Source organism: Capricornis sumatraensis, chromosome 1 (genome assembly GCF_032405125.1).
Source record: "Capricornis sumatraensis isolate serow.1 chromosome 1, serow.2, whole genome shotgun sequence".
Classification (NCBI taxonomy): Eukaryota; Metazoa; Chordata; class Mammalia; order Artiodactyla; family Bovidae; genus Capricornis; species Capricornis sumatraensis.
Window position 1 is genome coordinate 189,171,330 of NC_091069.1, and position 20,416 is coordinate 189,191,745.

General features: G+C 53.0%; 1 protein-coding gene and 1 non-coding gene across 7 annotated transcripts; both read right to left on the reverse strand.

The window, feature by feature from the left end:
• Positions 1 to 664: 664 nt before the first annotated feature.
• EIF4G1 (eukaryotic translation initiation factor 4 gamma 1) lies at positions 665 to 19,473 on the reverse strand. 6 transcript variants are annotated; one of them, XM_068973504.1, is made up of 34 exons: positions 19,362 to 19,473; positions 18,485 to 18,541; positions 18,170 to 18,263; positions 17,791 to 17,877; positions 17,267 to 17,287; positions 16,511 to 16,687; positions 16,179 to 16,278; positions 14,994 to 15,106; positions 14,102 to 14,194; positions 13,838 to 13,904; positions 12,734 to 13,555; positions 12,394 to 12,482; positions 12,115 to 12,301; positions 11,891 to 12,024; positions 11,610 to 11,768; positions 11,276 to 11,461; positions 10,921 to 11,118; positions 10,552 to 10,698; positions 10,108 to 10,344; positions 9,813 to 9,917; positions 9,536 to 9,695; positions 9,232 to 9,332; positions 8,544 to 8,646; positions 8,256 to 8,358; positions 7,799 to 8,031; positions 7,538 to 7,656; positions 7,236 to 7,408; positions 6,492 to 6,617; positions 6,256 to 6,337; positions 4,679 to 4,777; positions 4,432 to 4,566; positions 4,225 to 4,306; positions 3,969 to 4,109; positions 665 to 1,270 (listed from the first exon to the last, which is right to left on the reverse strand). In XM_068973504.1, the coding sequence occupies exons 3-34, from the start codon at positions 18,227 to 18,229 to the stop codon at positions 1,086 to 1,088; spliced, it is 4,824 nt and encodes a 1,607-aa protein (XP_068829605.1). In that variant the 5' UTR covers positions 18,230 to 18,263; positions 18,485 to 18,541; positions 19,362 to 19,473; the 3' UTR covers positions 665 to 1,085. The 6 variants fall into 6 exon arrangements, with proteins under 6 accessions (XP_068829605.1, XP_068829604.1, XP_068829602.1 ...); XM_068973503.1 differs by lacking the exon at positions 17,267 to 17,287; XM_068973501.1 differs by lacking the exon at positions 17,267 to 17,287 and having other exon boundaries at positions 11,276 to 11,464.
• On the reverse strand, positions 9,412 to 9,487 carry LOC138093994 (small nucleolar RNA SNORD66). The gene has a single exon (XR_011146186.1). It is a non-coding gene; the product is annotated as a small nucleolar RNA SNORD66 (small nucleolar RNA).
• Positions 19,474 to 20,416: the final 943 nt, after the last annotated feature.

The following is a 20,416-nucleotide window of genomic DNA, read 5'->3' on the forward strand; positions in this document are numbered from 1 at the left end:
GCCAACGCTCCCGGGAGAGAGAACCGGGCTGGTGACGTAAGCGCGGGGGCGTGGCCACCGCGTCACCACCCAAGGCGGGCGGGGCGAAGCCGACGTCACAGCCACGTAGAGGCGGCCTGGGGCCGAGTCGGAAGATTCTTCTTGTGCTCCCAGACCCAAGGCACCGAGGGTGAGGACTGGCGGGACGGGTCACACTCACTCATTGGGCCCGGGCTGCTACTCATACTGCATAGGGGCAGAAGACATTCTTTGTATCCTGGGCTCTCATGTCACAGATGAGACCTCAAAGCCGTAGCAACTGCTAACTTCAAAACAGCCTGAAACCCGGGTCTTCACATACAGGGGTCTTACAGCACATTGTCATAGATCAAGACCAGCAAGTGTGTCCTATTAAGTACCCCATAGCTATGCCCCCTTTCTCCCCTCCTAACCTACAGGGAGCCCCACAATGTCCATTTTTGAGGGCCAACCATCCAAGCCAGACTCCCTAACCCTCCAGATCGTGGACAGGGGAAGAGGAAAGAGGGGTGCCCAGTTAGAGGGAAAAGTGTGCTACAGTGCCAGCTCTGGAAAGGAGGCTGCCCACCTATCCAGACTCCTTCTCCAGAGGGAGCAGGCCATAAAGCAGAGAGGCAGTGAGCGTAATTGAATTCATGTTTAATAATTACAGGCACCGTGCCCCCCCTTCCCCCTGCCCAGGCAGCAGGGGTGGTGCAGGGGCTGGGGCATATGCCCCCAGCAGCGAGGACGGCAGTCCCAAGAGTGATTTTCAGAAAATAAAAAAAGGACCCCAGGGGCAGGCGGTGGTGCCCCCCCCAAGACACACCAAATTTCAAGACTTTATATATAATATATCTCTGTGCCCCGGGGGGGAGGAAAGGGACACCTGGCAGCATCTGGAGGGGGGGCCCCAGGCAGCCCCAAGCCATCCTGCCTCTTCAGCCACTTTATTAGCTCAGACAACATCGCACTACAGGCACCCACTGCCACCGCCGCCGCTGCTGCCGCACCCCCCTCGCAGTCCAGGCGGCTGGCTTGGCCATCCGAGTGTCCATGGGGCTCCAAGCCCCCGGCCCCACCCACCCTCAGTTGTGGTCAGACTCCTCCTCCTCCGCCTCACGAAGCCACTTGAAAAAAGTCGTGACAGATTTTAGGGCTACGCCCTTGCCCTGCTGCTCAGCAGGGTCCTTGCTACTCTCCCAGCTGTAGAAGGCGTCCTCCTTCACCACGTCCTCGTCATACAGCGCGTCGAAGAACATCCCAAGCAGGTCTGCAAGCAGGTAGAACAGCAGTTAAAGAGGCATGCTGTCCATAAGCACCCCATCCCACCATCCAGGAATCCCACCCCTAAGCGCCACTGTTGAAACAAGGCCCTGACATGCTGACATTTGTGTGTCTGGCCATTCCAGAGTGACTAGGTCTCTGACACCATGCTAATCTCATGATCTAACACACTGGTTCGCAAGAATGAGTCACTTGGCCAAAAGGTACAAACCTGCCCAGCCTCACCTCAGCAGCTTCAAGCTTCTCCCTGCAGAATTGGTACTCCTGAATTTGAGGCAGCACAAAAGGCTGAGACATATCTCCCACAAAAGTCAAGGGTATAGCCTGGAACATTCACTAACCCCACCTCTGGCCCCATTTTACAAATTCTGACAAACTTGACCCTAATTTTCTCTTACTTTCCACACATCTCCTGAACATATATCCACCCCCTCTCTGGCCTTGACACTCTGAGGTGTGACGTATCCTTTGCCAGGAACATTGTTTCTCTTGTCACCTTTTATCACCTTCCTAGTGAATTCCTTTAGGCTCAATTCAAGCACCCTCTCTGCTCTGCTTCTCCCTCGCCCGGAGCTTTCAGTCAGCCTTCCAAAGCACTTGTCACAACCCAGAACATACTCTATTCCATTCCCCACATGCACTGCCTGTCTTTCCAAAGAAAACAGTACATTCTTAAAAGCAAAAGGAGGTTGAGAAGTTGATTACATTTCTTTTGAATACAGCATAGAATCTAGAGTCCAGGCCTCGTGAAACACTGACTGACCATCTAAGAGAAACTGCAAGCCAGATGTTCCTCAGGCACACACCCTCAAAGCCACAACCGAGGCTATGGACAGACAGCCTCCAACCTCTATCCCTCAGCAATGGCAGCAACTGATCACTTATCCCAAACTTGTTTTCCAAACCCCATGCATACGTATCCCAGTGACTCTACACAATCAATGGATCCATCACTCTGCCCCATATTTATAAGCCCAAGCTTCTCCCACCTAAACACTAAAAGCCTCCTTTTAACACCTACTATCTCTTCACAGACAAACAAAAGATTAGTCTTTTGACAAGGGATTAGCTGAATTCAAACATTTCTTCTAGGGACGTCCCTGGTGGTCCGAAGGCTAAGACTGCCATGCTCCCAATGCAATCGGCCTGGGTTCAATCCTTGGCCAGGGAACTAGATCCCACAAGCTACAACTAAGACTTGGCTCAGCCAAATCAAACAATAAAAGTATTTTTAAAAAATCTGTCTGCACTTGCTGTTTACTTCCTGATTCAGGGGAGTATTACCCTGTCCTTTCCAATCCAGATCCTGCCCCCTGCTTTACCAAATACTGTTTCTGCCAGGGTAGCCTCCATGTTTTCACATACCAGAGGCCCTAATTTTCAGATCTGTTCAAGCAGCATCTAGCATTATAGACCATTTCCCTCTCCTAATATGCCCTGTGCCTCAAGAAATGGGCCTTCAGCCCTGACCTCTTCCTCTCCAAATCAGATACCCTGACCTACTACCTACCTGACTGACATCTCTGATCATCCCCACCAGGACCACAAACTCAGTATGACCAAACTCAACTTGATCCAGTGGTCCCTACTATCATCTCATCTGTTAAAACCATCCTGGGAGTCATATGACTTCCAATCTATCACCCTATCCCCAGGCTGGTGTGTCTTGAATCTGCCCACCCCTCTCCCATCCCCATTTCCACCAGAGAGGCTGAGCCACTACCAACATGCCCCGATCGGCCGATCTAGCCACATTCACCCCACTCCAAATCACTCTTCCCACTAATGGCCAGGATGATCTAAACACTAAAAAAGAATTTTTAAAATCCTTGCTTAAAATTCCACAAAGGCCAACTTTCCTGTCCTTAGGCTAAAGTCCCAAACTCATCCCATGGTTTATAGAGCCCTACATGACCTGGCCACATCCATCTCTCCAACGCACTTGCCTCACATACAACTGGCTGCTGTGCTCTTCCACACTGGCCTTCCTTTTTAACCTTGTATCATGTTTTCAACCTCAAGGCCTCCCTTTACATATACAGTTCATATACATATAAGTCTCCCCTTTCCCCTTTGTCATTTAAGTCCCCATGAGTCAATTCCCACTCATTTCCTCTGACTAGGTAAATTCTCCCAGAGTATCCTGCAGGACCCATCTTCCAACACTTACCCAACTCCATGATCATGTGGGAACTATGTTTGACTTAATCACTGCTAATACCCCAACTCCAATGCCCTGGTACACAGTGTGTGGCAGGAGTACAACCTTAGTCACTCAGTCGTGTCTCTTTGTGACACCACACTCTGTAGCCCTCCAGACTCTCCTAGCCGTTGGATTATCCCAGCAAGAATATTGGAGTGGTTGCCATTTCCTCCTCCAGGGGATCTTCCCCACCCAGGGATTGAACCCATGTCTCCTGCATTGCTAGGCAAATTCTTCACCTACTGAGCCATTGGGGAAGCACAAAATAGGCAGTCAATTAACCTTCAAGGCCAAGTCTAACTCCTTCCACTTGTCAGTAAGGAAACAGTGTTGGAGAGAAAAGGACTCAACCATGAGAATATTTTGCTCTCCAGGGACCACTCACTTTTCTTCAGTTGAGACCCTTTCCACCATTGCCCCCTACAGTCTGGTAGTTCCTCCAGCCCACCCACCCTCACCATCCCCGTGGCCTGGCTCTTACTAGGGGGCTGGTCTAAGGTCACTACAAGGGCCTGGAGGGCATAGAGCGCCTGCAGCTCCTTCTGTTCGTCACATAGGTATTTCTGTAGCAGTTTCGCTCGTGCTTTCAGCACTGCAACATCCACTCGGAGAGAAGACTCAACTATAGGGAGAAAGACAGGGGTAAGTAGAATAATGCACCCTCAGCCTGGTTCAGAACTAGAGGTAAAGACCAAAACCACCCACCCTTGCCCCACCAACTCCCTGGCTCCTCTTACAGATAATTGCAGAATAGCAGACAGTTGTCATGAGGGCTCGAACTAATGTGTTGGATGTCACCTGCTGCTCGTTCAGGTTGGCCTGAGCAGGAGAAAGAGAAACAAATGGCTCAAAAGTTCTAAATTATGCCTGGAAGGCTCCCTTCTTGTTGCCCCCACCAAGCACCACCTTCTCTCTCTCCACACCAGTCTCAAGGAGAAACATACCTCTATCCAGTCAAACACCCGCTGGTTACTGCTGCCCTCCTGCAGCAGCTTCTCCAGCTGCCTGCGCAGCTCCTCGAAGGAGAGCAACCTCTGGCCCGGTGCGTCTGACTCCTCTCCCAGGGTGTACTCCACCTTCTGCAAGCAGAAAGGCCCATGTTCGGGAGGTAAACGCATCACACGAGGTAACAGAAGAGAAGAGGACTGGCCGGCCCCAAGTGCTAAAGTCCACCCAAGTCCGGTCACAAACCTGCGCAGTGACAAAGGCACTGACATCCTGGCCTTCAGGCAGAAATTCCTTCCAGCTGAGTCCAGCCTCTCGCCACAGCGTCCCCACCCTTTTAGGACCCTGGAAAACATTAGACCAACTCAGTAGACAGCTCTCGTTCTCTCCAAGAATCTAACAGCTTCACAAATATCATCTAACAAATGCATACTGTAATCTCACCAGACACCTGCAAGCAGCTCAGGATGTTAAGATACTGCATGGGAACAGTGCGCCCGTGGCCACAGTCTAGTACCGACCAAAGACATCAGTCAAATAACCATCCAGTCACGAGAAGTTACCTACCACAGCGCTATGAGACTCAGAAGATGGCCTGAGAGCCTCTCGGAAAATGTCAGCTAGGTCACAGGACTCTCAGAGAATTACTGGACCACAAAAGGTAAACAACCAAATCAAAACGCCTCATCCAAGCCTTCCAAACTCATCTACATTTCTCTTTCTAAAACAGTTTAGTTTTTCATTATTCCAAGTAACAAATGCTTATGGGAGAGAACAACTTCTAACAAGTATTCACCTCCCAAGTCCAGAAAAATTTAGAAGCAGATGTAACCCCAACGCAAATCAGAAAATGGCAGTGTTTCGAGTTCATTTTCTCTAAAGGGCAACAGATTCTGAAGCCATCGCAGTTTTACAACAACATAATCAGGATGATGTCATCCACTCTTGACAAAAGTACTTCATGGACTTTAAAAATGTCCATCTTAACACCATTAAAATCGAGCTGTCTCACAGCTGACATACCACATTTTTAAAATAAGTTTATTCTTTCTTAGCAGTGCATAAATGTCACAAAATCCATGGCACCTTGGAGTCAATGAAATACTACTAGATCAATATGTTTTTCTTTTGAATTATTACTCTTTACTTCTTAGAAACTACCTGGCATACATTCTTACCTAAAAGAACATGAAAGGACAATTCCTCTCTGATTCAAAGACACTCCTCCGTGTTCCAGAGCTGAACTCTCTTAAAACTGTACTTCCTGACATCTCACCACCACTAAATACCACAGTCAACTTGCCCTTCCAGTCATTTCACCTTTGTATTTGCTAGTCAGTTAACGTTAATAAAGCAGTTTTTGTCGTGAACATCATCAAACAGACACCCCTTTGCAGTTTCACAGTACTTTGCCCAGTATGTGGTCAATGTTCTAAAAGAGGCTAGCTGAATGAATTAACTCATCAATCAAAGGCCTAGGACCTTGTGCTCAGTTGCTGAGTTCTGTCCAACTCTTTGCCACCCCATACTGTAGCTGCCAGGCTCCTCCGTCCATGGGATTTTCCAGGCAAGAATACTGGAGTGGATGGCCATTTCCTTCTCCAGAGGGCCTTAGATTCTCATTCTCCTCCAGCCTTGGCCAGAACCTACTATAGGAACTGGTCTGAGCAAGAGTGCCAGCCTCACCATTTTCCCTCCCAGGTACCAACCCAGCACCACCATCCTGCCAAAGGACCATGAGGCTTCAGGGTCACTACCAGCACCCCAAACCACATGGTGGGAAGAGACGTCCTAAACAAACCACCTCTGAAAGGCTCACTCACCATGCTTTTGCACAGGAGCCCCAGGATCTCCAGCAACAGGGAAGCAGCCTTGCCCAGGGGTCTCAGAGGTTTCGTTATTTCCCTATAAGATAAACATTCTGTTGTTAAATTAGCCTCCCCCACACTCTCAACATACTAGCCCATCAGTTCCTAAATCCAGGGCTCTGACCCACCACACCTCCTTTCTCTCTCCTTCTTATTTTTACCTCCCCTCAATTCCACCAGAGGGGACTTACCTGAACAGCTCCCCCATTGGCACCCCACCTTCCTGCAGAATGGGCGTTATCAATTCTGCTAGGTAGAGCCACACATGAGGGATGTCAATTTCCATGTCTTCAGCCAACTCTAGAATTTCATATAGCCTGCATAGGGAATTCAAAGTCAGGACCTTCTAAGACAAGCCTGCACTCCTTTGTTGCCCTCCTTTTGAGGCAACAAAGGCATGACTAAAGGCATCAACTGCAGGACCCTCCTCAGGAACATTTCCTAAACACGGGGCAATTATCTCACACTAAGTGAAAGTCACTCAGGTGTGTCTGACTCTTTGTGACCCCACAGACTATAAGGTCCATGGAATTCTCCAGGCCAGAATCCTAGAGTGAGTAGCCTTTCCCTTCTCCAGGGGATTTTCCTAACCCAGAGACTGAACCCAGGTCTCCCGCTTTGCAAGCAGATTCTTTACCAGTTGAGCCACAAGGTAAACCCAAGAATACTGGAGTGGGTAGCCTATCCCTTTCTCTAGCAGATCTTCCTGACCCAGGAATCGAACTGGGGTCTCCTGCATTGCAGGTGGATTCAGGGAAGCCCTATCTCACACTTAAGCCACCTTCTTCTTAGACAGCTCACCCCCAACCAGGCCAAAACTTATGTTGACCAGAATGGCTGAGGAGCCTACACTCTTATTCAAGGTTCACAGGTCCTACGAAGGAAAGAAAGATATGAGAAGGTAAGAACGGGAGGCCTGCAGAGGCCAGTCATACCCTTGGTAGTACTGAGCAGTGGAGAGGTGCCCGGCACAGAGCAGCTGGTGCAGCAGCCGGCCCATGTGCTCCCGCGCGATGGCGCTGCGCTCCAGCGTGGACTCGATGCCATGCCGTACAAAGATAAAGAGCAGGGAGGGCGAGGCCAGCTCCTGCACGCACTGCACTGCCTCCTGTGGGGGCGCAGAGCACAGAAGGGAGGCCAGTCACTGTGTGGCTCAGACCCTCCACCCCTGCCTGTCAGCACATGCCCCTTCCCATCCACCCTGTCATCCCTCACTCAGACCACTCTCACAGCTTACCTTCATGTCATTGAGATGGAGGTACTCCTCAATGATGGCCCTGGATTTCTTCTCCAGCTCCTCTTCAGAGAGCGCAGCCTTCGGGGGACTCACCGGGGGGAGGGCAGCTTCTCGCTTCACTGAGCAGAGAAAAACATATCACAGATTCATCAGTTCCAGTCTTCCTAGCAAACAGCGTCTGAAGCCCTAAAGACACGGTCTGCGGACTGGTTGGTCCCAAACCAGCCCACACTCTTCTCTTCCCCTCCCCTGGCCCCTTACCAGCTTCCCGCCCGCGGTCCCGATCCTCCGTGAGGCTAGCTGCCTTGCGCAGTCCATCAGGCTGAGAGGGCCGCTCTCTACTCCGTTCCTCCACTTCCTTGCTGAAGCTCCGCTTGGTGGCGGGTGTCCGGGCGCGATCAAGCCGGTCACCACGGTCACCTCCCCGTTCACTCCGCTCTAGGCGGTCTCCCCGGTCCCCAGCTTTCTCACCTCGTTCCCGGCTCAAGCTACTCCTAGAAGACAGGCACATCGTCTCTCACCTGTACTGCCCAGGTGCACTCCAGTTTTGACTATCAAACACGCTGAGCAACTGTCTGGCCTTGTTCCTGGCAGCAGGAATACACCCCAACTCAGTTAGGAGCTCTGAGCATTACAGGTGTTAAGAATTCCTGTGTTAGCAGCCAAAACCCAGTGAGCACTCTCAGTGTGATGAACAGAGACACCAAGGAAACCTCACCTCTGCACCACTCGTCTGTTATCTGTGCTTTCTGTTGGCACTGCTTGTTGAAGGGCTGAGAAGCGATTCAAGGTACTAGTAGCTGGACGAGCAGCTTCTGATGCTGGGGAAGCAGAAAACTCAGATTAAAGACACCTGGTCCTAGTTCTGGCACTAAGGTAGTTCAGTCCCCAGTCCCGAGTACGCACCACCTCTATGATCTAACCACTATGCAGTGAAAGCCTCCCATACAGACAAGGCTCTGCCCTCAAGAGGGCTGAAAAACCACAGTGACGGTGGCCTCCATACCTGCATCGGAGGGCTTGGCTCCTGAGCCTCCACTGCTACCCTTGCCCCAGCTCAATCGGCCTCCAGGTGCAAACAGCTGGTTATTAGAATCAATGGAGCCAGGCTGAGGAAGGAAAGCGAGTGGAGAGTCACGGGTCTGATCCAGTCAAAGCCCCCAGCCAGCCCCTACCACACAGAGCCACAAACACCCTAGACCAGTAAATATTTCAGGCTTTACAGACCATACAGTTTCAACTAGCTGACTCTGCCACTGTAGCACAGGGGCAGTCACACACAGCACTCACAAGGCAGGACTGTGGCTCTGTGCCAGAACCTTATAGACACTGAAATTTACATTTTATAAAAATTATTGTCACAAAGTATCACTTTTTTCCTCCAACCATTAAAAAAATGTAGAAAACTCTCACTTGTAGCTTGTGGGTATATAGAAGTACAGAATGGTTGGATTTGGTACACATGTCAGGGTACACATGATCACTGGTTCAGACCAATGTGAACTCACTCCCTAGAGATGGCAGTCCTGCCCAGTAATCTAACTAATTGGTCTAAGGGGGAAGACTCAAGTTGTCACCTTCCCAACTTCAGGAAGCAAGGGGACTAAGATCCAAGCCTATGCTTAAGGCCCATCTGACCACTCTTTTATTCTCCCATCACTAACCATCATCCCTTCCAACATATACACCCCTACCTTCGTGATCTTGGTGAGTCGAGAAGTGTCAATAGGGCGGCTGCCCTTGCTGATGGGTACTGTGTTCCAGCCACCATCATCCACAAGTGGAAGGCCACGGCCTGGAACAGCAAGGAAAGCACACTGGAATGATAAGTAAGTCCCAGCAACTCTGTTCCGGGAAGCTGCCACCAGCCTCCCTTCCTCAGATCCTCAGTTCCATCACGGGGTCTCAGTGGCCCAGACACGTGGCACTAATAAGAAGTCATCAGTGGAAAGCATAACCCCTCACACTGTCCCCCCTCAGTCCCCGCCTCAAACTCACTGATGGGTGGGCCTGGAGGGCCACCTCGACGCTTGTCGCTGCCCTTGGCCATTAGCTGCTGCACTTTTATGTGCTCCCGATGCTCCTCCATCTCAGCTTCCTTGTGGATTTGGTCAATTGTCTTGGGACCCTGGTCCCCTCGGCGTGGCACCCAGTTGCTCTGTGGGACAAGCCAGTCACAGGGTAATTACATCAGAGAAGACCAGACCAGTGTCAGGAAGTGGGGGCTGTGGGGTCAGAGGCAGCAGACTGACAGTGGAAAAGAGGGAACACACACCTTTCGCAGATCCAGCACGTCCTGCAGCATAAAGCGGATCCGGGATGAAGTCTTCTTTTCCTTAATGATTTTTTCCATCTGGTTGAAATACTGATCCATCCGGGGCTAGCAAGAAGCAAAGGGATCAAGGTCACCTGCAGCTACAGACCCCGCCGCTCCTCAGGCTTTCAGCCCTACCACTGCAGCTCAGGGGCACACAGTGCCATGCCGACACAACAGCCGAGAAGGGTTCTGGTCAGTGTGCAGCAGACCCCACATGCTTCAGCCTGCCTCGCCCGTACCCCAGGACCCCTACCTTGGCCTTCTCAAAGTCCAGGTCTTTGCCAATGGTGGTGAGCAGACGACAAAGGCATTCAAGGGACTCTTCATCATGGTTCTTAAGTAGTTTAACCACACAGTCATGCATGATTGCCTCTGTTAACATCTTCAGTTTGAACAACTCCCCGATAAACTTGATATTGCCTAACGAGCGCCGCCGGGCTATGTCTCGAGCCTCTTCCAGCTCTTCTTTCAGGCGCCCCCGTTCCTCTGCCTGTCAGTCATAGGACAGCGGTCACATCAAAAAGACACCAGCCACTCAGTTAAAACCTTCCCTCTACTACCTGGATTCCTAAACCTAGCAACAAGCATTCACATTCTAAGGCAGAGAACCCCCCAGACACCACTATCCCCACTCCCACTTCTGCAGCTGAGGAGCAACTGGGTGAAGCAGTGGAACTGGGAGTGGAATTTCTCTCACCGTAGCAGCTTCATCCATCTCTTTTTGCTTCTTCTCAAAAACCTCATCATCATCTTTGTCTTTTTCAAACTCCTTCTGACATCGATTTAACAACAGTTTTCGGAAGTTCACAGTCACTGTTGGCTTTTCTGTAGTGGGCACTTTCAGCTGTATGTCAAAGAGAACGTCACATTCAGACCAGTCGAGAGCAGGGCAAGGAAAACCCTCCAAAAGTCTTCAACTACGTGACCCCTGAAGACCTCTGGCCCGGCTCTGCCTCCTTCCGGCTGCCACCACCAGCATAGGATGGAGGAGAACCAAGAAGCTGGACTCGGAGGCTTAGGACGAGAAGAACTAGACCACAAAGCTTAGAGAATGGTGGAAACTAACCGCCATGAGGCAGCGGCACATGTTGGCATAGGCCACGGAGAAGTTGGGTTCTGAAATGGCCTTCTCGAAGATGAGGTCAATGACCCCTTTGAGACGTTCCTCGGTATCAATGGCTAGCTGCGTCACTTGCTTCATCAGCTGCTGGAACATCTGGGGTGTCAGCTTATTCAAGATGGAGCGCACCCTGCGGAACAGGTCCTGGAGAAGAGAGGGAACAGAGAAGACATAGAATCCAGTGATGTGTTCAGGGGCTGCAGGGAGTGGGGAAGAGGGCCACGGGGACTCGGATAGGTGCTAGTGATGAGAATGGCCAGAGGCATTGGTCACGGGAGACCAAGGCACAACTTGCAGGTACCTGGGTTTTGCTGCCATCAGCATCCTCTTCTCCTCGGTCCTTATCAGCCGCTGTCCGCTTGCTACTGGGTTTCCAGGCCTTTTCTGCCTTGTTTAGCTTTATATCTTCGGTCATTGACACTGTGGCAATGATCTTGCGTGGCTCCTTTCGGGGGCCCTGCTGAGATCGCCGGGGTCCCAGGCCAGCCTGCTAAGCAAGGAGCGGGGACAAAAGACAGGGAACCAGTCAGCACAACGACCACCATCGCCTACATCTCCAGGGCAGACTTCTCCCCACCCCTCAATGAGCTACAGGGGCCAACACCCCCAGCGCATCCCTTGCCAGTCCCACTCACCGGCCCTCGGGGCAGCTCCCCACCTGGCCCACCCCTCGGGGGCCCACGGTTGCTAAGGGCTGGTCGGCCAAGGTTGGCAAAGGATGGAGTGAAGTCTGGGCCACAATTTATGCCCTGAAGTCTAGAGGGGTCCAGCGGTCGCAATGGTGTTTTATTGGCCTGTGAAAAAGACAGAAAAGGTATCAGAAACAAGACAGGGCTAGCTACTGACCACTCTTTCAGGACCTCTGGCTCCTCCTCAGTCAGCCAACCAGCATAAACTCTCCCTCAGGCCTACCAACCTTATCCAACACCACATCACTGATGTGGGGCAATCCCTCAGGCTTCTGCATACTGGCAAAGATGAACTGAAAGCCAAGCAGGAACTCTCGGTCATAACGCTTTTTCTCCTCAAGGTTTAGAGGCTTCCACTGATCTACAAGGAAGACAGGATGAAGCAATCATACTGCTCTCTCCTGGGTCCTGACAAGCATATTCAACCCTCTCGCCCCTTCTTTCCACATACCTGACTTATATTCATACTTCTGTTCCCCCGGCTGGATGTTCTCTGCATTTTGAATCTTGTCCTCCTTTGACTCCCAGGTCTCCTCTCCTTCCTCAGACCGCAGGGCCACACTGCTGCCCTCAGGCTCTGGGCTGGGATTGCTGCCTACAGGAGGCTGGTTTTCCGCCTCTGGTGCCCCTGGGTTCGCCTGGAACCATTGCACATTCTGTTTTGGTTGCACTGTCTCCACTGTTCCACACCCACACTCTGCCCTGCTCCTTCCACGTTCTGCTCCCTTACCTCCTTGAAGGCATCTAGAAGGTCTCCTACAGCTTCCTTCTTATTGAGCTCCTTAATTTTCCGTCTCCTCTTTGGCACAGACACTGCCACTATTTGGGGGGGAGGAGTGAGAATAACTTAAGGAGTACCCCAACCTCTGGGAAAAATAAAAAGAAGTCACTGTACAATATTCCCTTTTTTTGTCACATCCTCTCTCAACTTCTAATTCCTCAATCTAGCCCTTGAGAGTTCCACTGCAGGGCTTCTATGACCCAGACACAATGGCCCAAGAGCTCACCCATCAACAAAGGAAAAAACCACACCCAGGCTGCCCTACCTCCACCATCCAGTAGCACCTTACCTTGGGTGGCTACTGCCACCTCCAAATTCTGGGATAGCTGGGCTGGGACAGGGGTGCTCTCAGGGGGGAGAGGTTCCTCTCCTCCCTTCTCACCCTCAGCTTCTCCTTCCTCTTCCTCTTCTTCCTCCTCCTCCACGTCCTCCTCCTGAGCAGGGGAAGCCACTGGAGGAGGCACAGCTGGGGTAGCAGAAAGGACAGTCGGGGGAGTCACTGACACTGTAGCCTCCTTGGCCTGTTCCTCTGGTTCACTGACTGGGCTTAAGTCCACAGGTGGTGGTGAAGGGGCTCCGTTGAGTAGCTCCTCAGGTTGGGCAGTTGGAGCAATAGGCATGGGGGATTCGGAGGGACGAGCTGGAGGAGGGAGAGGGGCAAGTTCTGGGCTTGACTCCACCTCTGGTTCCAAATTCTCAGATGGGACTGTGCCATTAGGCTCAGGAAGAATTTCCACCTTGTGAGATGCCAAGGGGCTGGGAACCTGGAGAGGACTGGAAGAGAACTCAGATTCTGGAACTGGTTTGCTCAGCGTCACTTCTACTTCCAATATGGGTTCAGCGAGGGGAGTGGGTTCTGGAGAGAGGCAACATGGCTCCCCACTTTCAGGGGGCGTGGGGGTTGATTCTTCTACAGAGGTCTGTATCATCCCTGTTGTCATTGTGTCCCCAGGAACAGAGAGGACTGCGAGATTAGGCTCAGACCCCGGTTCCAAGACTGGGGGTGGTGATGGGGTCGGAGAAGGTGACGAAGGCTGGGATTCTGAAGGGCTGTGCTCCGGGCCAGGCAGCCCTGGCCGCTCCCCACTGATTGCTCCCTGCGACCGGTCATCTGCACCATAGGAAGAACAGGTAATCAGAGGCAAGCCCTTCCCTGTGATTGTTGTTCCTCCTCCCAGCCAAGCATTCCCAACCTAATAGCCCCTCCTACACATACCAGTCTTCTCCCCCTAGGTCTTTTTCATTCCCACTCAAAATCCAATCTGCCCTTAAATACTACTATACTTGAGACCTAAGTCATTCTTCTCTGACACCCAGTTCAAGTCACTCTACTTTCTTGGCATTTTCAACACTCCTTCTCCCCATAAGAGCCAGGCCCCACCTGCTTACTTACCTGGCCGGACAACGACAGCAACCTGGGGTGTCTCCCCATTAGCCTGAGGCTCCAGACCGCCTCCCGTCTGCAGAACACAAAGGGTTACCAAGTTTGCCCTGAAGAGTCCCACAACCCTGCTACAGCCATTTCTACTTTAGCTGCCTAGAAATCCAGGAAAGCAGTGAAATAAGTCCCTTATTTGAAGAAAAAGATCAAGGGACCTGGGAATCCAGGGAAGAACAGCCATCCCAGTCAGGGCGTCACTCAAAGGACAGACAGTACCTGGGGAGGGGTGGGTGTGGAGGCAGTGCGGGCCCCAGACATGATCTCCTCCGTGATATCCTTCCCTCCTTGGTTTGGGTCTCGAATTCGTATCTGGGGAAAAAAAGCTACGGGATAAGTGGGAAACAGGAGCAGCCCACCTCTCCACCCTGCCCCGTTCCTGAGACTCCAAGCCAACCCCCCCACCCCCTACTGGGAAGCAGGTGGGTGGGTGCCAGAAACCCTGTGAGTTCTACTGTCAACCCATCCGGCAGCTCTTGTAGTCTCTGCCCTGGTCCCCACCCCTAAGACACTCTTGACCTCACAGAGCAGACACGTACATCACAATGCCCCTCCCTCCCTTATCCCTGCCCCACCAGTCCCCAAGAAGTGGCTGCATGCCTGGGGGCCCAGGACCCCCATCTAGCACCCATCCGGCTCACTTGTGGCTAGTCTGCCTGATCTCTGGGGGCAGGGCCCAGATCCAGTGGGTGGAGCCAGGGTGACTCAGCGGCTTCCCCAGCCCTGGCACCCTATTCTGGGCACCACGCCCAGGGCTTGAGGACTGAGCAGGGGCGGAGGCCTCAAGAGCTTCCAGGACTGGGGGGTGGGGACACAGAAAACAAACCATTTTCAAGGCAAGCCACCAGAAACCCAAAACCAAACTTAGATATTATGGACAGAGAACCCAGGTCTCTCAAGAATTTCCCTACCAGACACTTCAATCTTCTAGTGAGCTTCTTCCATACTGAAATCGTAGTACCTTAAGAACAACCTGAGCATTTCACACATCCCCATTCTCTGCCTACTCTCAGGTGAAGATCTCCCTCAACTTCCTGCTCCCTGACCCACAAAGTGCCTGACCTTGATCCTTGCTTTCCCAGATGTCCTACAACCCCTTGCTGCTACTCACCGTCTTCCGCTCCCTCTTGGGAGCAATCTGGGGTGGCTGGTTCATCAGAACAGGTGGGGGAGCCACACCAGTGGGAAACTGCTGCACTCCCTGCGCTGGGTAGTAAGCGCCAGCTTGGGGGAGGGGGGGACAAGGAAAGGAAAAATAGTGGCAGGGTCAGGGCCCAACCACATACAAATGCCTGCTTGAGCACAAATGCCTCCCAGCCCCCGGAGAACCTCTCATCACCCATAGCCGGCCCCTTACCCTGCCCCACCCTCCTCCTCCCCAAGGGAATTAGGTGTCTGTCAAAGCTGGGGAACCAGTCTGAACTGCGTTTACAAGAATTCCTAACACTGACACACACACCCCTTGTAGGCAGGCACTCCTTCCCCACCACACACCAGCTACTATGTCTGTTCCTCTTCTACCCCGTAAGGTAACATGGATGCATCCCACCCCCAGCAAACACACACATATACTCTTAGAGAGCAGCAACTACTTAACCTGAAACAGAATCAGGTCTTTAGCTGGGAATGATAAAAACAGATTTGCCAACCCTGTTCCATTCAACCTGAGTCCAATTCCAGTCTCCAGCCCTCTGCTAAGGGGCAAGGAAACAAGAAGTAACATTATGAACCAGGCCCAGGATGAGGAAAATTCCTTAAAGCAATGGTCTCCAAAATGGGATACATTCTTTAATATCATCCATAACCTCCACTTGTTTTTGACAAGCAACATTGCTATTTGTTTAAATTATGCATACGTATAACAAACAAAAACATACACGTATTAGAAGTACATACTCAAAATTTTTCCTGATGGTCAAAAAATTTTGGAAACCACTGCCATAAAGAACAGACTAATCCTTTCCTAGAATATAAATGAAAAACAGCTACAGAAACCTCCCAAATCCATGTTACACAGGCTCCCCCCAACCATGGAACAAGTGTCAGGGACTATTTACTGACAGGTCCTCAAACTAGCACCTGAACTGTATTCCTTGATGTGGGGAGGACTCTACAACTCTCAACAATAGTGTAAAATCCTCTCCCCACCACCCCCCAATACCAGTTACATATTAAGCACCAATCCTGACTACCACTATCATTTTTAGAGCAAGAGACAGGCCTGGGAAGGGTCCTAGAAATTAGGCAAGTTTAAATGCTCCCTGGGACTCACTCTCCGACTTCACACCCCGCTTACCGTAGGTCCCAAACTCTGTAGGGCTTGCACCTGGGTAGAAGCTTGGGGCTCCCGGCTGCACAGGATACTGCTGTGTCGGGACAACATATGTGGAACGGCCCTGATGGAGGGGATGGGGGATAAGGAGGGGAGAGAAGGAGTTGAGGGAGCTATGAATACCACATCAGACTACAAAGAGAATGCAGGGCAAGACAGGACAAGCCAACTCTGGGCAATGACCAGAAGAAAGTCCCACCTCTAGAGGAGAGATGGGACTGGAGGATCCGGGCTGGGGGAGGTGGGGGAGCGGGGACAAGGTTGTGTGGCTTCAGTACCCAAGCCTCCAGCCTCACCTGTCCAGGGATGTAGTAGGCCCCCTGGGAGGCTGGGTAGGAGATCTGGGAAGGGATCATCATTACTTGGGATCCAGCAGGGTAGACATGGGCAGCTGGGCCAGGGCGGGCAGGGGCTGCACTCTGCACTCGGGAGGCTGCACTGCTCGGGGGCTGGGCCCGGCTAGGGTAGAAGTGCTGTCAGGAGGGAGGAAGGCAGTTGGCACTGGGCAGGGGAGGAAGTGGACAGCAAAATGGCCATTCCACTATGTCTCTAGTCTGGAGAGAAGTACCAGGGGCTTTGGAACATGGGACCAACACTGCCAAGACTCACTTGACCAACTGATGGTTAAGTGGCCTCTTGAACTCACGTGTGCCCTCCAAACTCAGGTACACACTTTGCACTCGGTATATTTACTCCCTCCCTGCCATGCATACTCATGTCACCTCCTCCACGCTATCCTTCAGCAGAGGCTTCCTAACACCCAGATGCATCATGCCTAAGTGAAGCCTTTTTCAGCAGCATACTCCCCAGCATGCACTGCACCATCCTAACGTCCTGAGGAGCTAACTGCTAACATGCAACTTTCCCAGTTCCCAGATACGCGCTATGCAAGATTTAGCCCCTAACATGCACTGGTCGGCCTCAGACTGAGGACCTGGACAACCAACAAGTCCCCACCCTGAGGAACCCCAGTCCCTGCGTCTAGCCCCTGACTAGGGAGGAGGGTAAGGGTGAGACCAGGAGAGAGTCCAGGATTAGCAAAGGGGTATTACCTGCAGAGACCTGAATCCTCCCTGAGAGCACATGGGGACAGGAAAGAAGAGAATTATCCCCAAGGTGATGAGGGGGAAAAAAATGAGGAGGCAGGACAAGAATCCGCTCCCATTTAGTGAGGAAGAATTTAGGAATAGAGAAAGGTAAGAACCAGCTGGAATGTTTCTCTTCCCACAGTCCAAAGAGAAAGAAGGGATGAGGAACGGAGCAATGGCGACCTCCTAGTAAAAGGAGGAAATAGGAAAGCAGGAGTTGGCAGCAGGGCCCAAAGCGCTGCCCCCAGTTCTCAAGGCACCAGATCCCCTAGCAATGCCATCCCCACCAACAACATACTCTCCGAGGGGCCAGCCACCGTGAGTAATCAACAGTGCAAAGTGCAGAGCCGCATGAAAGAACACATAGCAACTGTCAGGAAACTGGGGCAGGTACAGGGCCTCCAGAGTTTCCATCCTAGGCCCAAACTGGCCTAAGCTTTACATGGCTCCCACCCAGGCCCCCTACTCCCCTCCCCACAGCCCCTCACCTGGCGGGGCTGAGAAGGCGTGTTCATTTGTGTCGCTTGAGGCGTACTGAACACCACCGGTGCTGTCTGCCCCGGGGGAAACGCTGGCTGAAGGGGGGAGACCAGATTTCAGCAAGAGGGGAAACCCAGGTGGTGCAGAAACTCAAGCTGATGAAGGGGAGCAGATCCGTGGCAAGAGCCTCAACAGTCCACATATACCCTCCCCAAGACAGCCCCTGGGAACAGCCTGGGGGCCCTGTCTCAATTTGGCAGCAGGAAGCTGCACTTTGCCCTGACACAGAAGGGGGTGGGAAAATCCAGAGGTTGGAACCTGTTCCTGACCCGGCTGCCTGGTCTCCCCAACCCCCACCCCAGTCCCTGTTAATTCCTCCCTAATTACCTGTGGGAGTCCAGGGGATGGGGCAGGTGGGGGGCCTGTGGGCTGTGGAGCTTTGTTCATTTCATTTGGTGCCACATCAGGGTCCCCCCAGCACCTGTTGGGAAAGAGTGAGGCTCAGAAAAGGAAAGGGACACAAACTTAAGGCAAATGGAGTGGGGGAGGGGTTGAAGCAAGGGCTGGGTCCCACAATGAGCCCGGGAGGCGCCAAGGGGGTAAAGGAACATTAAAGACCCAGCTTATGTCCCCACCAACACTCTGTCAAACCCTCACCACCTCCAACCACCCCCCGATCTGCTGAAACAGCCCTTCACTCACCCCCTCGGTTATGAACAAATCCACGGTGCGGCCTACAGGTTCTGGGCATCCGAGGGCCTGGGGTTGGGAGGTGAGGGGTATCAACCTGGCTCCGCGGGGCCCAAGACCAACCAGACCGGAAATTCCAGGTCTCGCTGGCACCAGGCTCCCGGATCACAAACGGAGCTAGCAGCTTCGGCCGTGGTGTCCCCACCCCCCACCCGGGGACACCGGGTTCGGGGCCTGGCCCAGGGGCACACGAGGCACGCCTGCCGTGGGTAGCAGCGGAGGCACCCACGCGGGGCCAGAGGCGAGGCCTGCCGCCGCCCGGCAGTGGAGGCCAGGAAAGGCGGCAGTCGGGCCGTAAAAGGCCAGGCGGGCGGCGGCCGAAGAAGAGCCGGTCTGAAACAAGTGAGGGTCGGCCCGGAGGGCGGGCGGGGCCGGGGGCTCCTCCCTGCCCGCCGCCGCCGCCTCCCTCCCCTGCGCCCTCCCTGCGCAGCGCCGGCCAGTGCCAAAGAACAACGTGTCACTTCCCGGCGGCCGGGCCGCAAAGGGGGGAGGGGGCGGCGGGCCGGGAGCCGCGGTGCCTGCGCCCGCGAGGCCTCCTCGGGTCGGGCCGAGGTGGCACTTAGCGGCCGGGAAACCCGGCGCCCTCCCGGCCTGCGGGGACCGCATATTCCGGCCCCGCGCTCCCCCACCCCCACCCAGCAGCCAGGCCGAGCCAGGCCGGGCACACGTGGGCCGGGGATCGGGCCCTGGCGGGCCGGGGCCCGGGCTTGGGCCGCGGGGCCAGGGCGCTGGGGCGGCGGCGCAGGGTAGCCGATCCCGGCCCGGATGGCGGCGGATGCGGGGGGAGGGGATGGGGGGGCCGGGTCGGGCCCGGACATGGCGGCTTTACCTTCAGTCTCCTTCAGTCCGCGCGGCCGAGCCCCACGCAGCCGCACAGACGTAGTCCACAACCATTTCCGGCTCCCCGCACGGATCCCGCTCGGCGGCCACCGCTTCTCCGCAGGCGCAGCCGGCAGCCCCACGTGACCGGCGCAGAGGGCGGAGCAGCGCCCGGCGCCGCGGAGCACATGGGATTTGCCCCGCCTTATCATGTGACAGCCACTGCCCGCCTCTTGTCCCCTCCCGAACTTTGGAACTCCCAGGCCGACCTGTCTCCGCGTCTGTGTTCCGCGATTCTTTGATTCATTCATACTTTGAGCAAGCATTTATTGAGTGCATACTGAGTGCTAGGCGAAGTGCTGGCTGAGGGTTGAGAATACTGACATTAAAGACTCGGTCCCGCCAAAGTAAACCATGGACAAAAACGGAAAAAAAGACAAATTAGGTAGCCTTTGAAAATAATGTAAATTAGATATAGAACTATTAAACTGGGTGTTAACGCTAAAAGAATTGAAATATTCTAAGTAGGGAGTAAGGCAATGGCACCCCACTTCAGTACTCTTGCCTGAAAAATCCCATGGATGGAGGAGCCTGGTTGGCTGCAGTCCATGGGGTCGCAAAGAGTCAGACACGACTGAGCGACTTCACTTTGACTTTTCACTTTCATGCATTGGAGAAGGAAATGGCAACCCACTCCAGTATTCTTGCCTAGAGAATTCCAGGGATGGGGGGAGCCTGGTGGGCTGCCGTCTATGGGGTCGCACAGAGTTGGACACGACTGAAGCGACTTAGCAGCAGTAGCAAGTAGGGAGTTAGATTTGTCTTTTATAAAAATCAGCCACTCCCAGGGAGGGACTAAAATCAGTCATGGAAAGTTCAAATAGTGATGGGATAAGTAAATCCAAGACCTCTCCCTGGCAGCCAAAAAATTTTGAACTGCCTGAAGGGACATACTAAAGACAAAACTGCTTAGAGTCAGCCTGGATTTTAATCCAAATTTCTCTACTTACTCTCCCAGCGATGTACCTACTACCTACCTACTTAATACTTGTTGTAAAATGGGAG

Bases quoted from the DNA above. Each gene is read 5' to 3' on its own strand.
- EIF4G1 (XM_068973504.1), bottom strand. From the start codon at position 18,229: ATGAACAAAGCTCCACAGCCCACAGGCCCCCCACCTGCCCCATCCCCT. The intron at 9,333-9,535 runs GTGAGTTTGAGG...TTGCTGTTCCAG, and splicing joins CCCTCCAGGCCCACCCATCA to GCCGTGGCCTTCCACTTGTG. The intron at 4,567-4,678 runs GTTTGTGACCGG...TTCTGCTTGCAG, and splicing joins GTGCCTTTGTCACTGCGCAG to AAGGTGGAGTACACCCTGGG.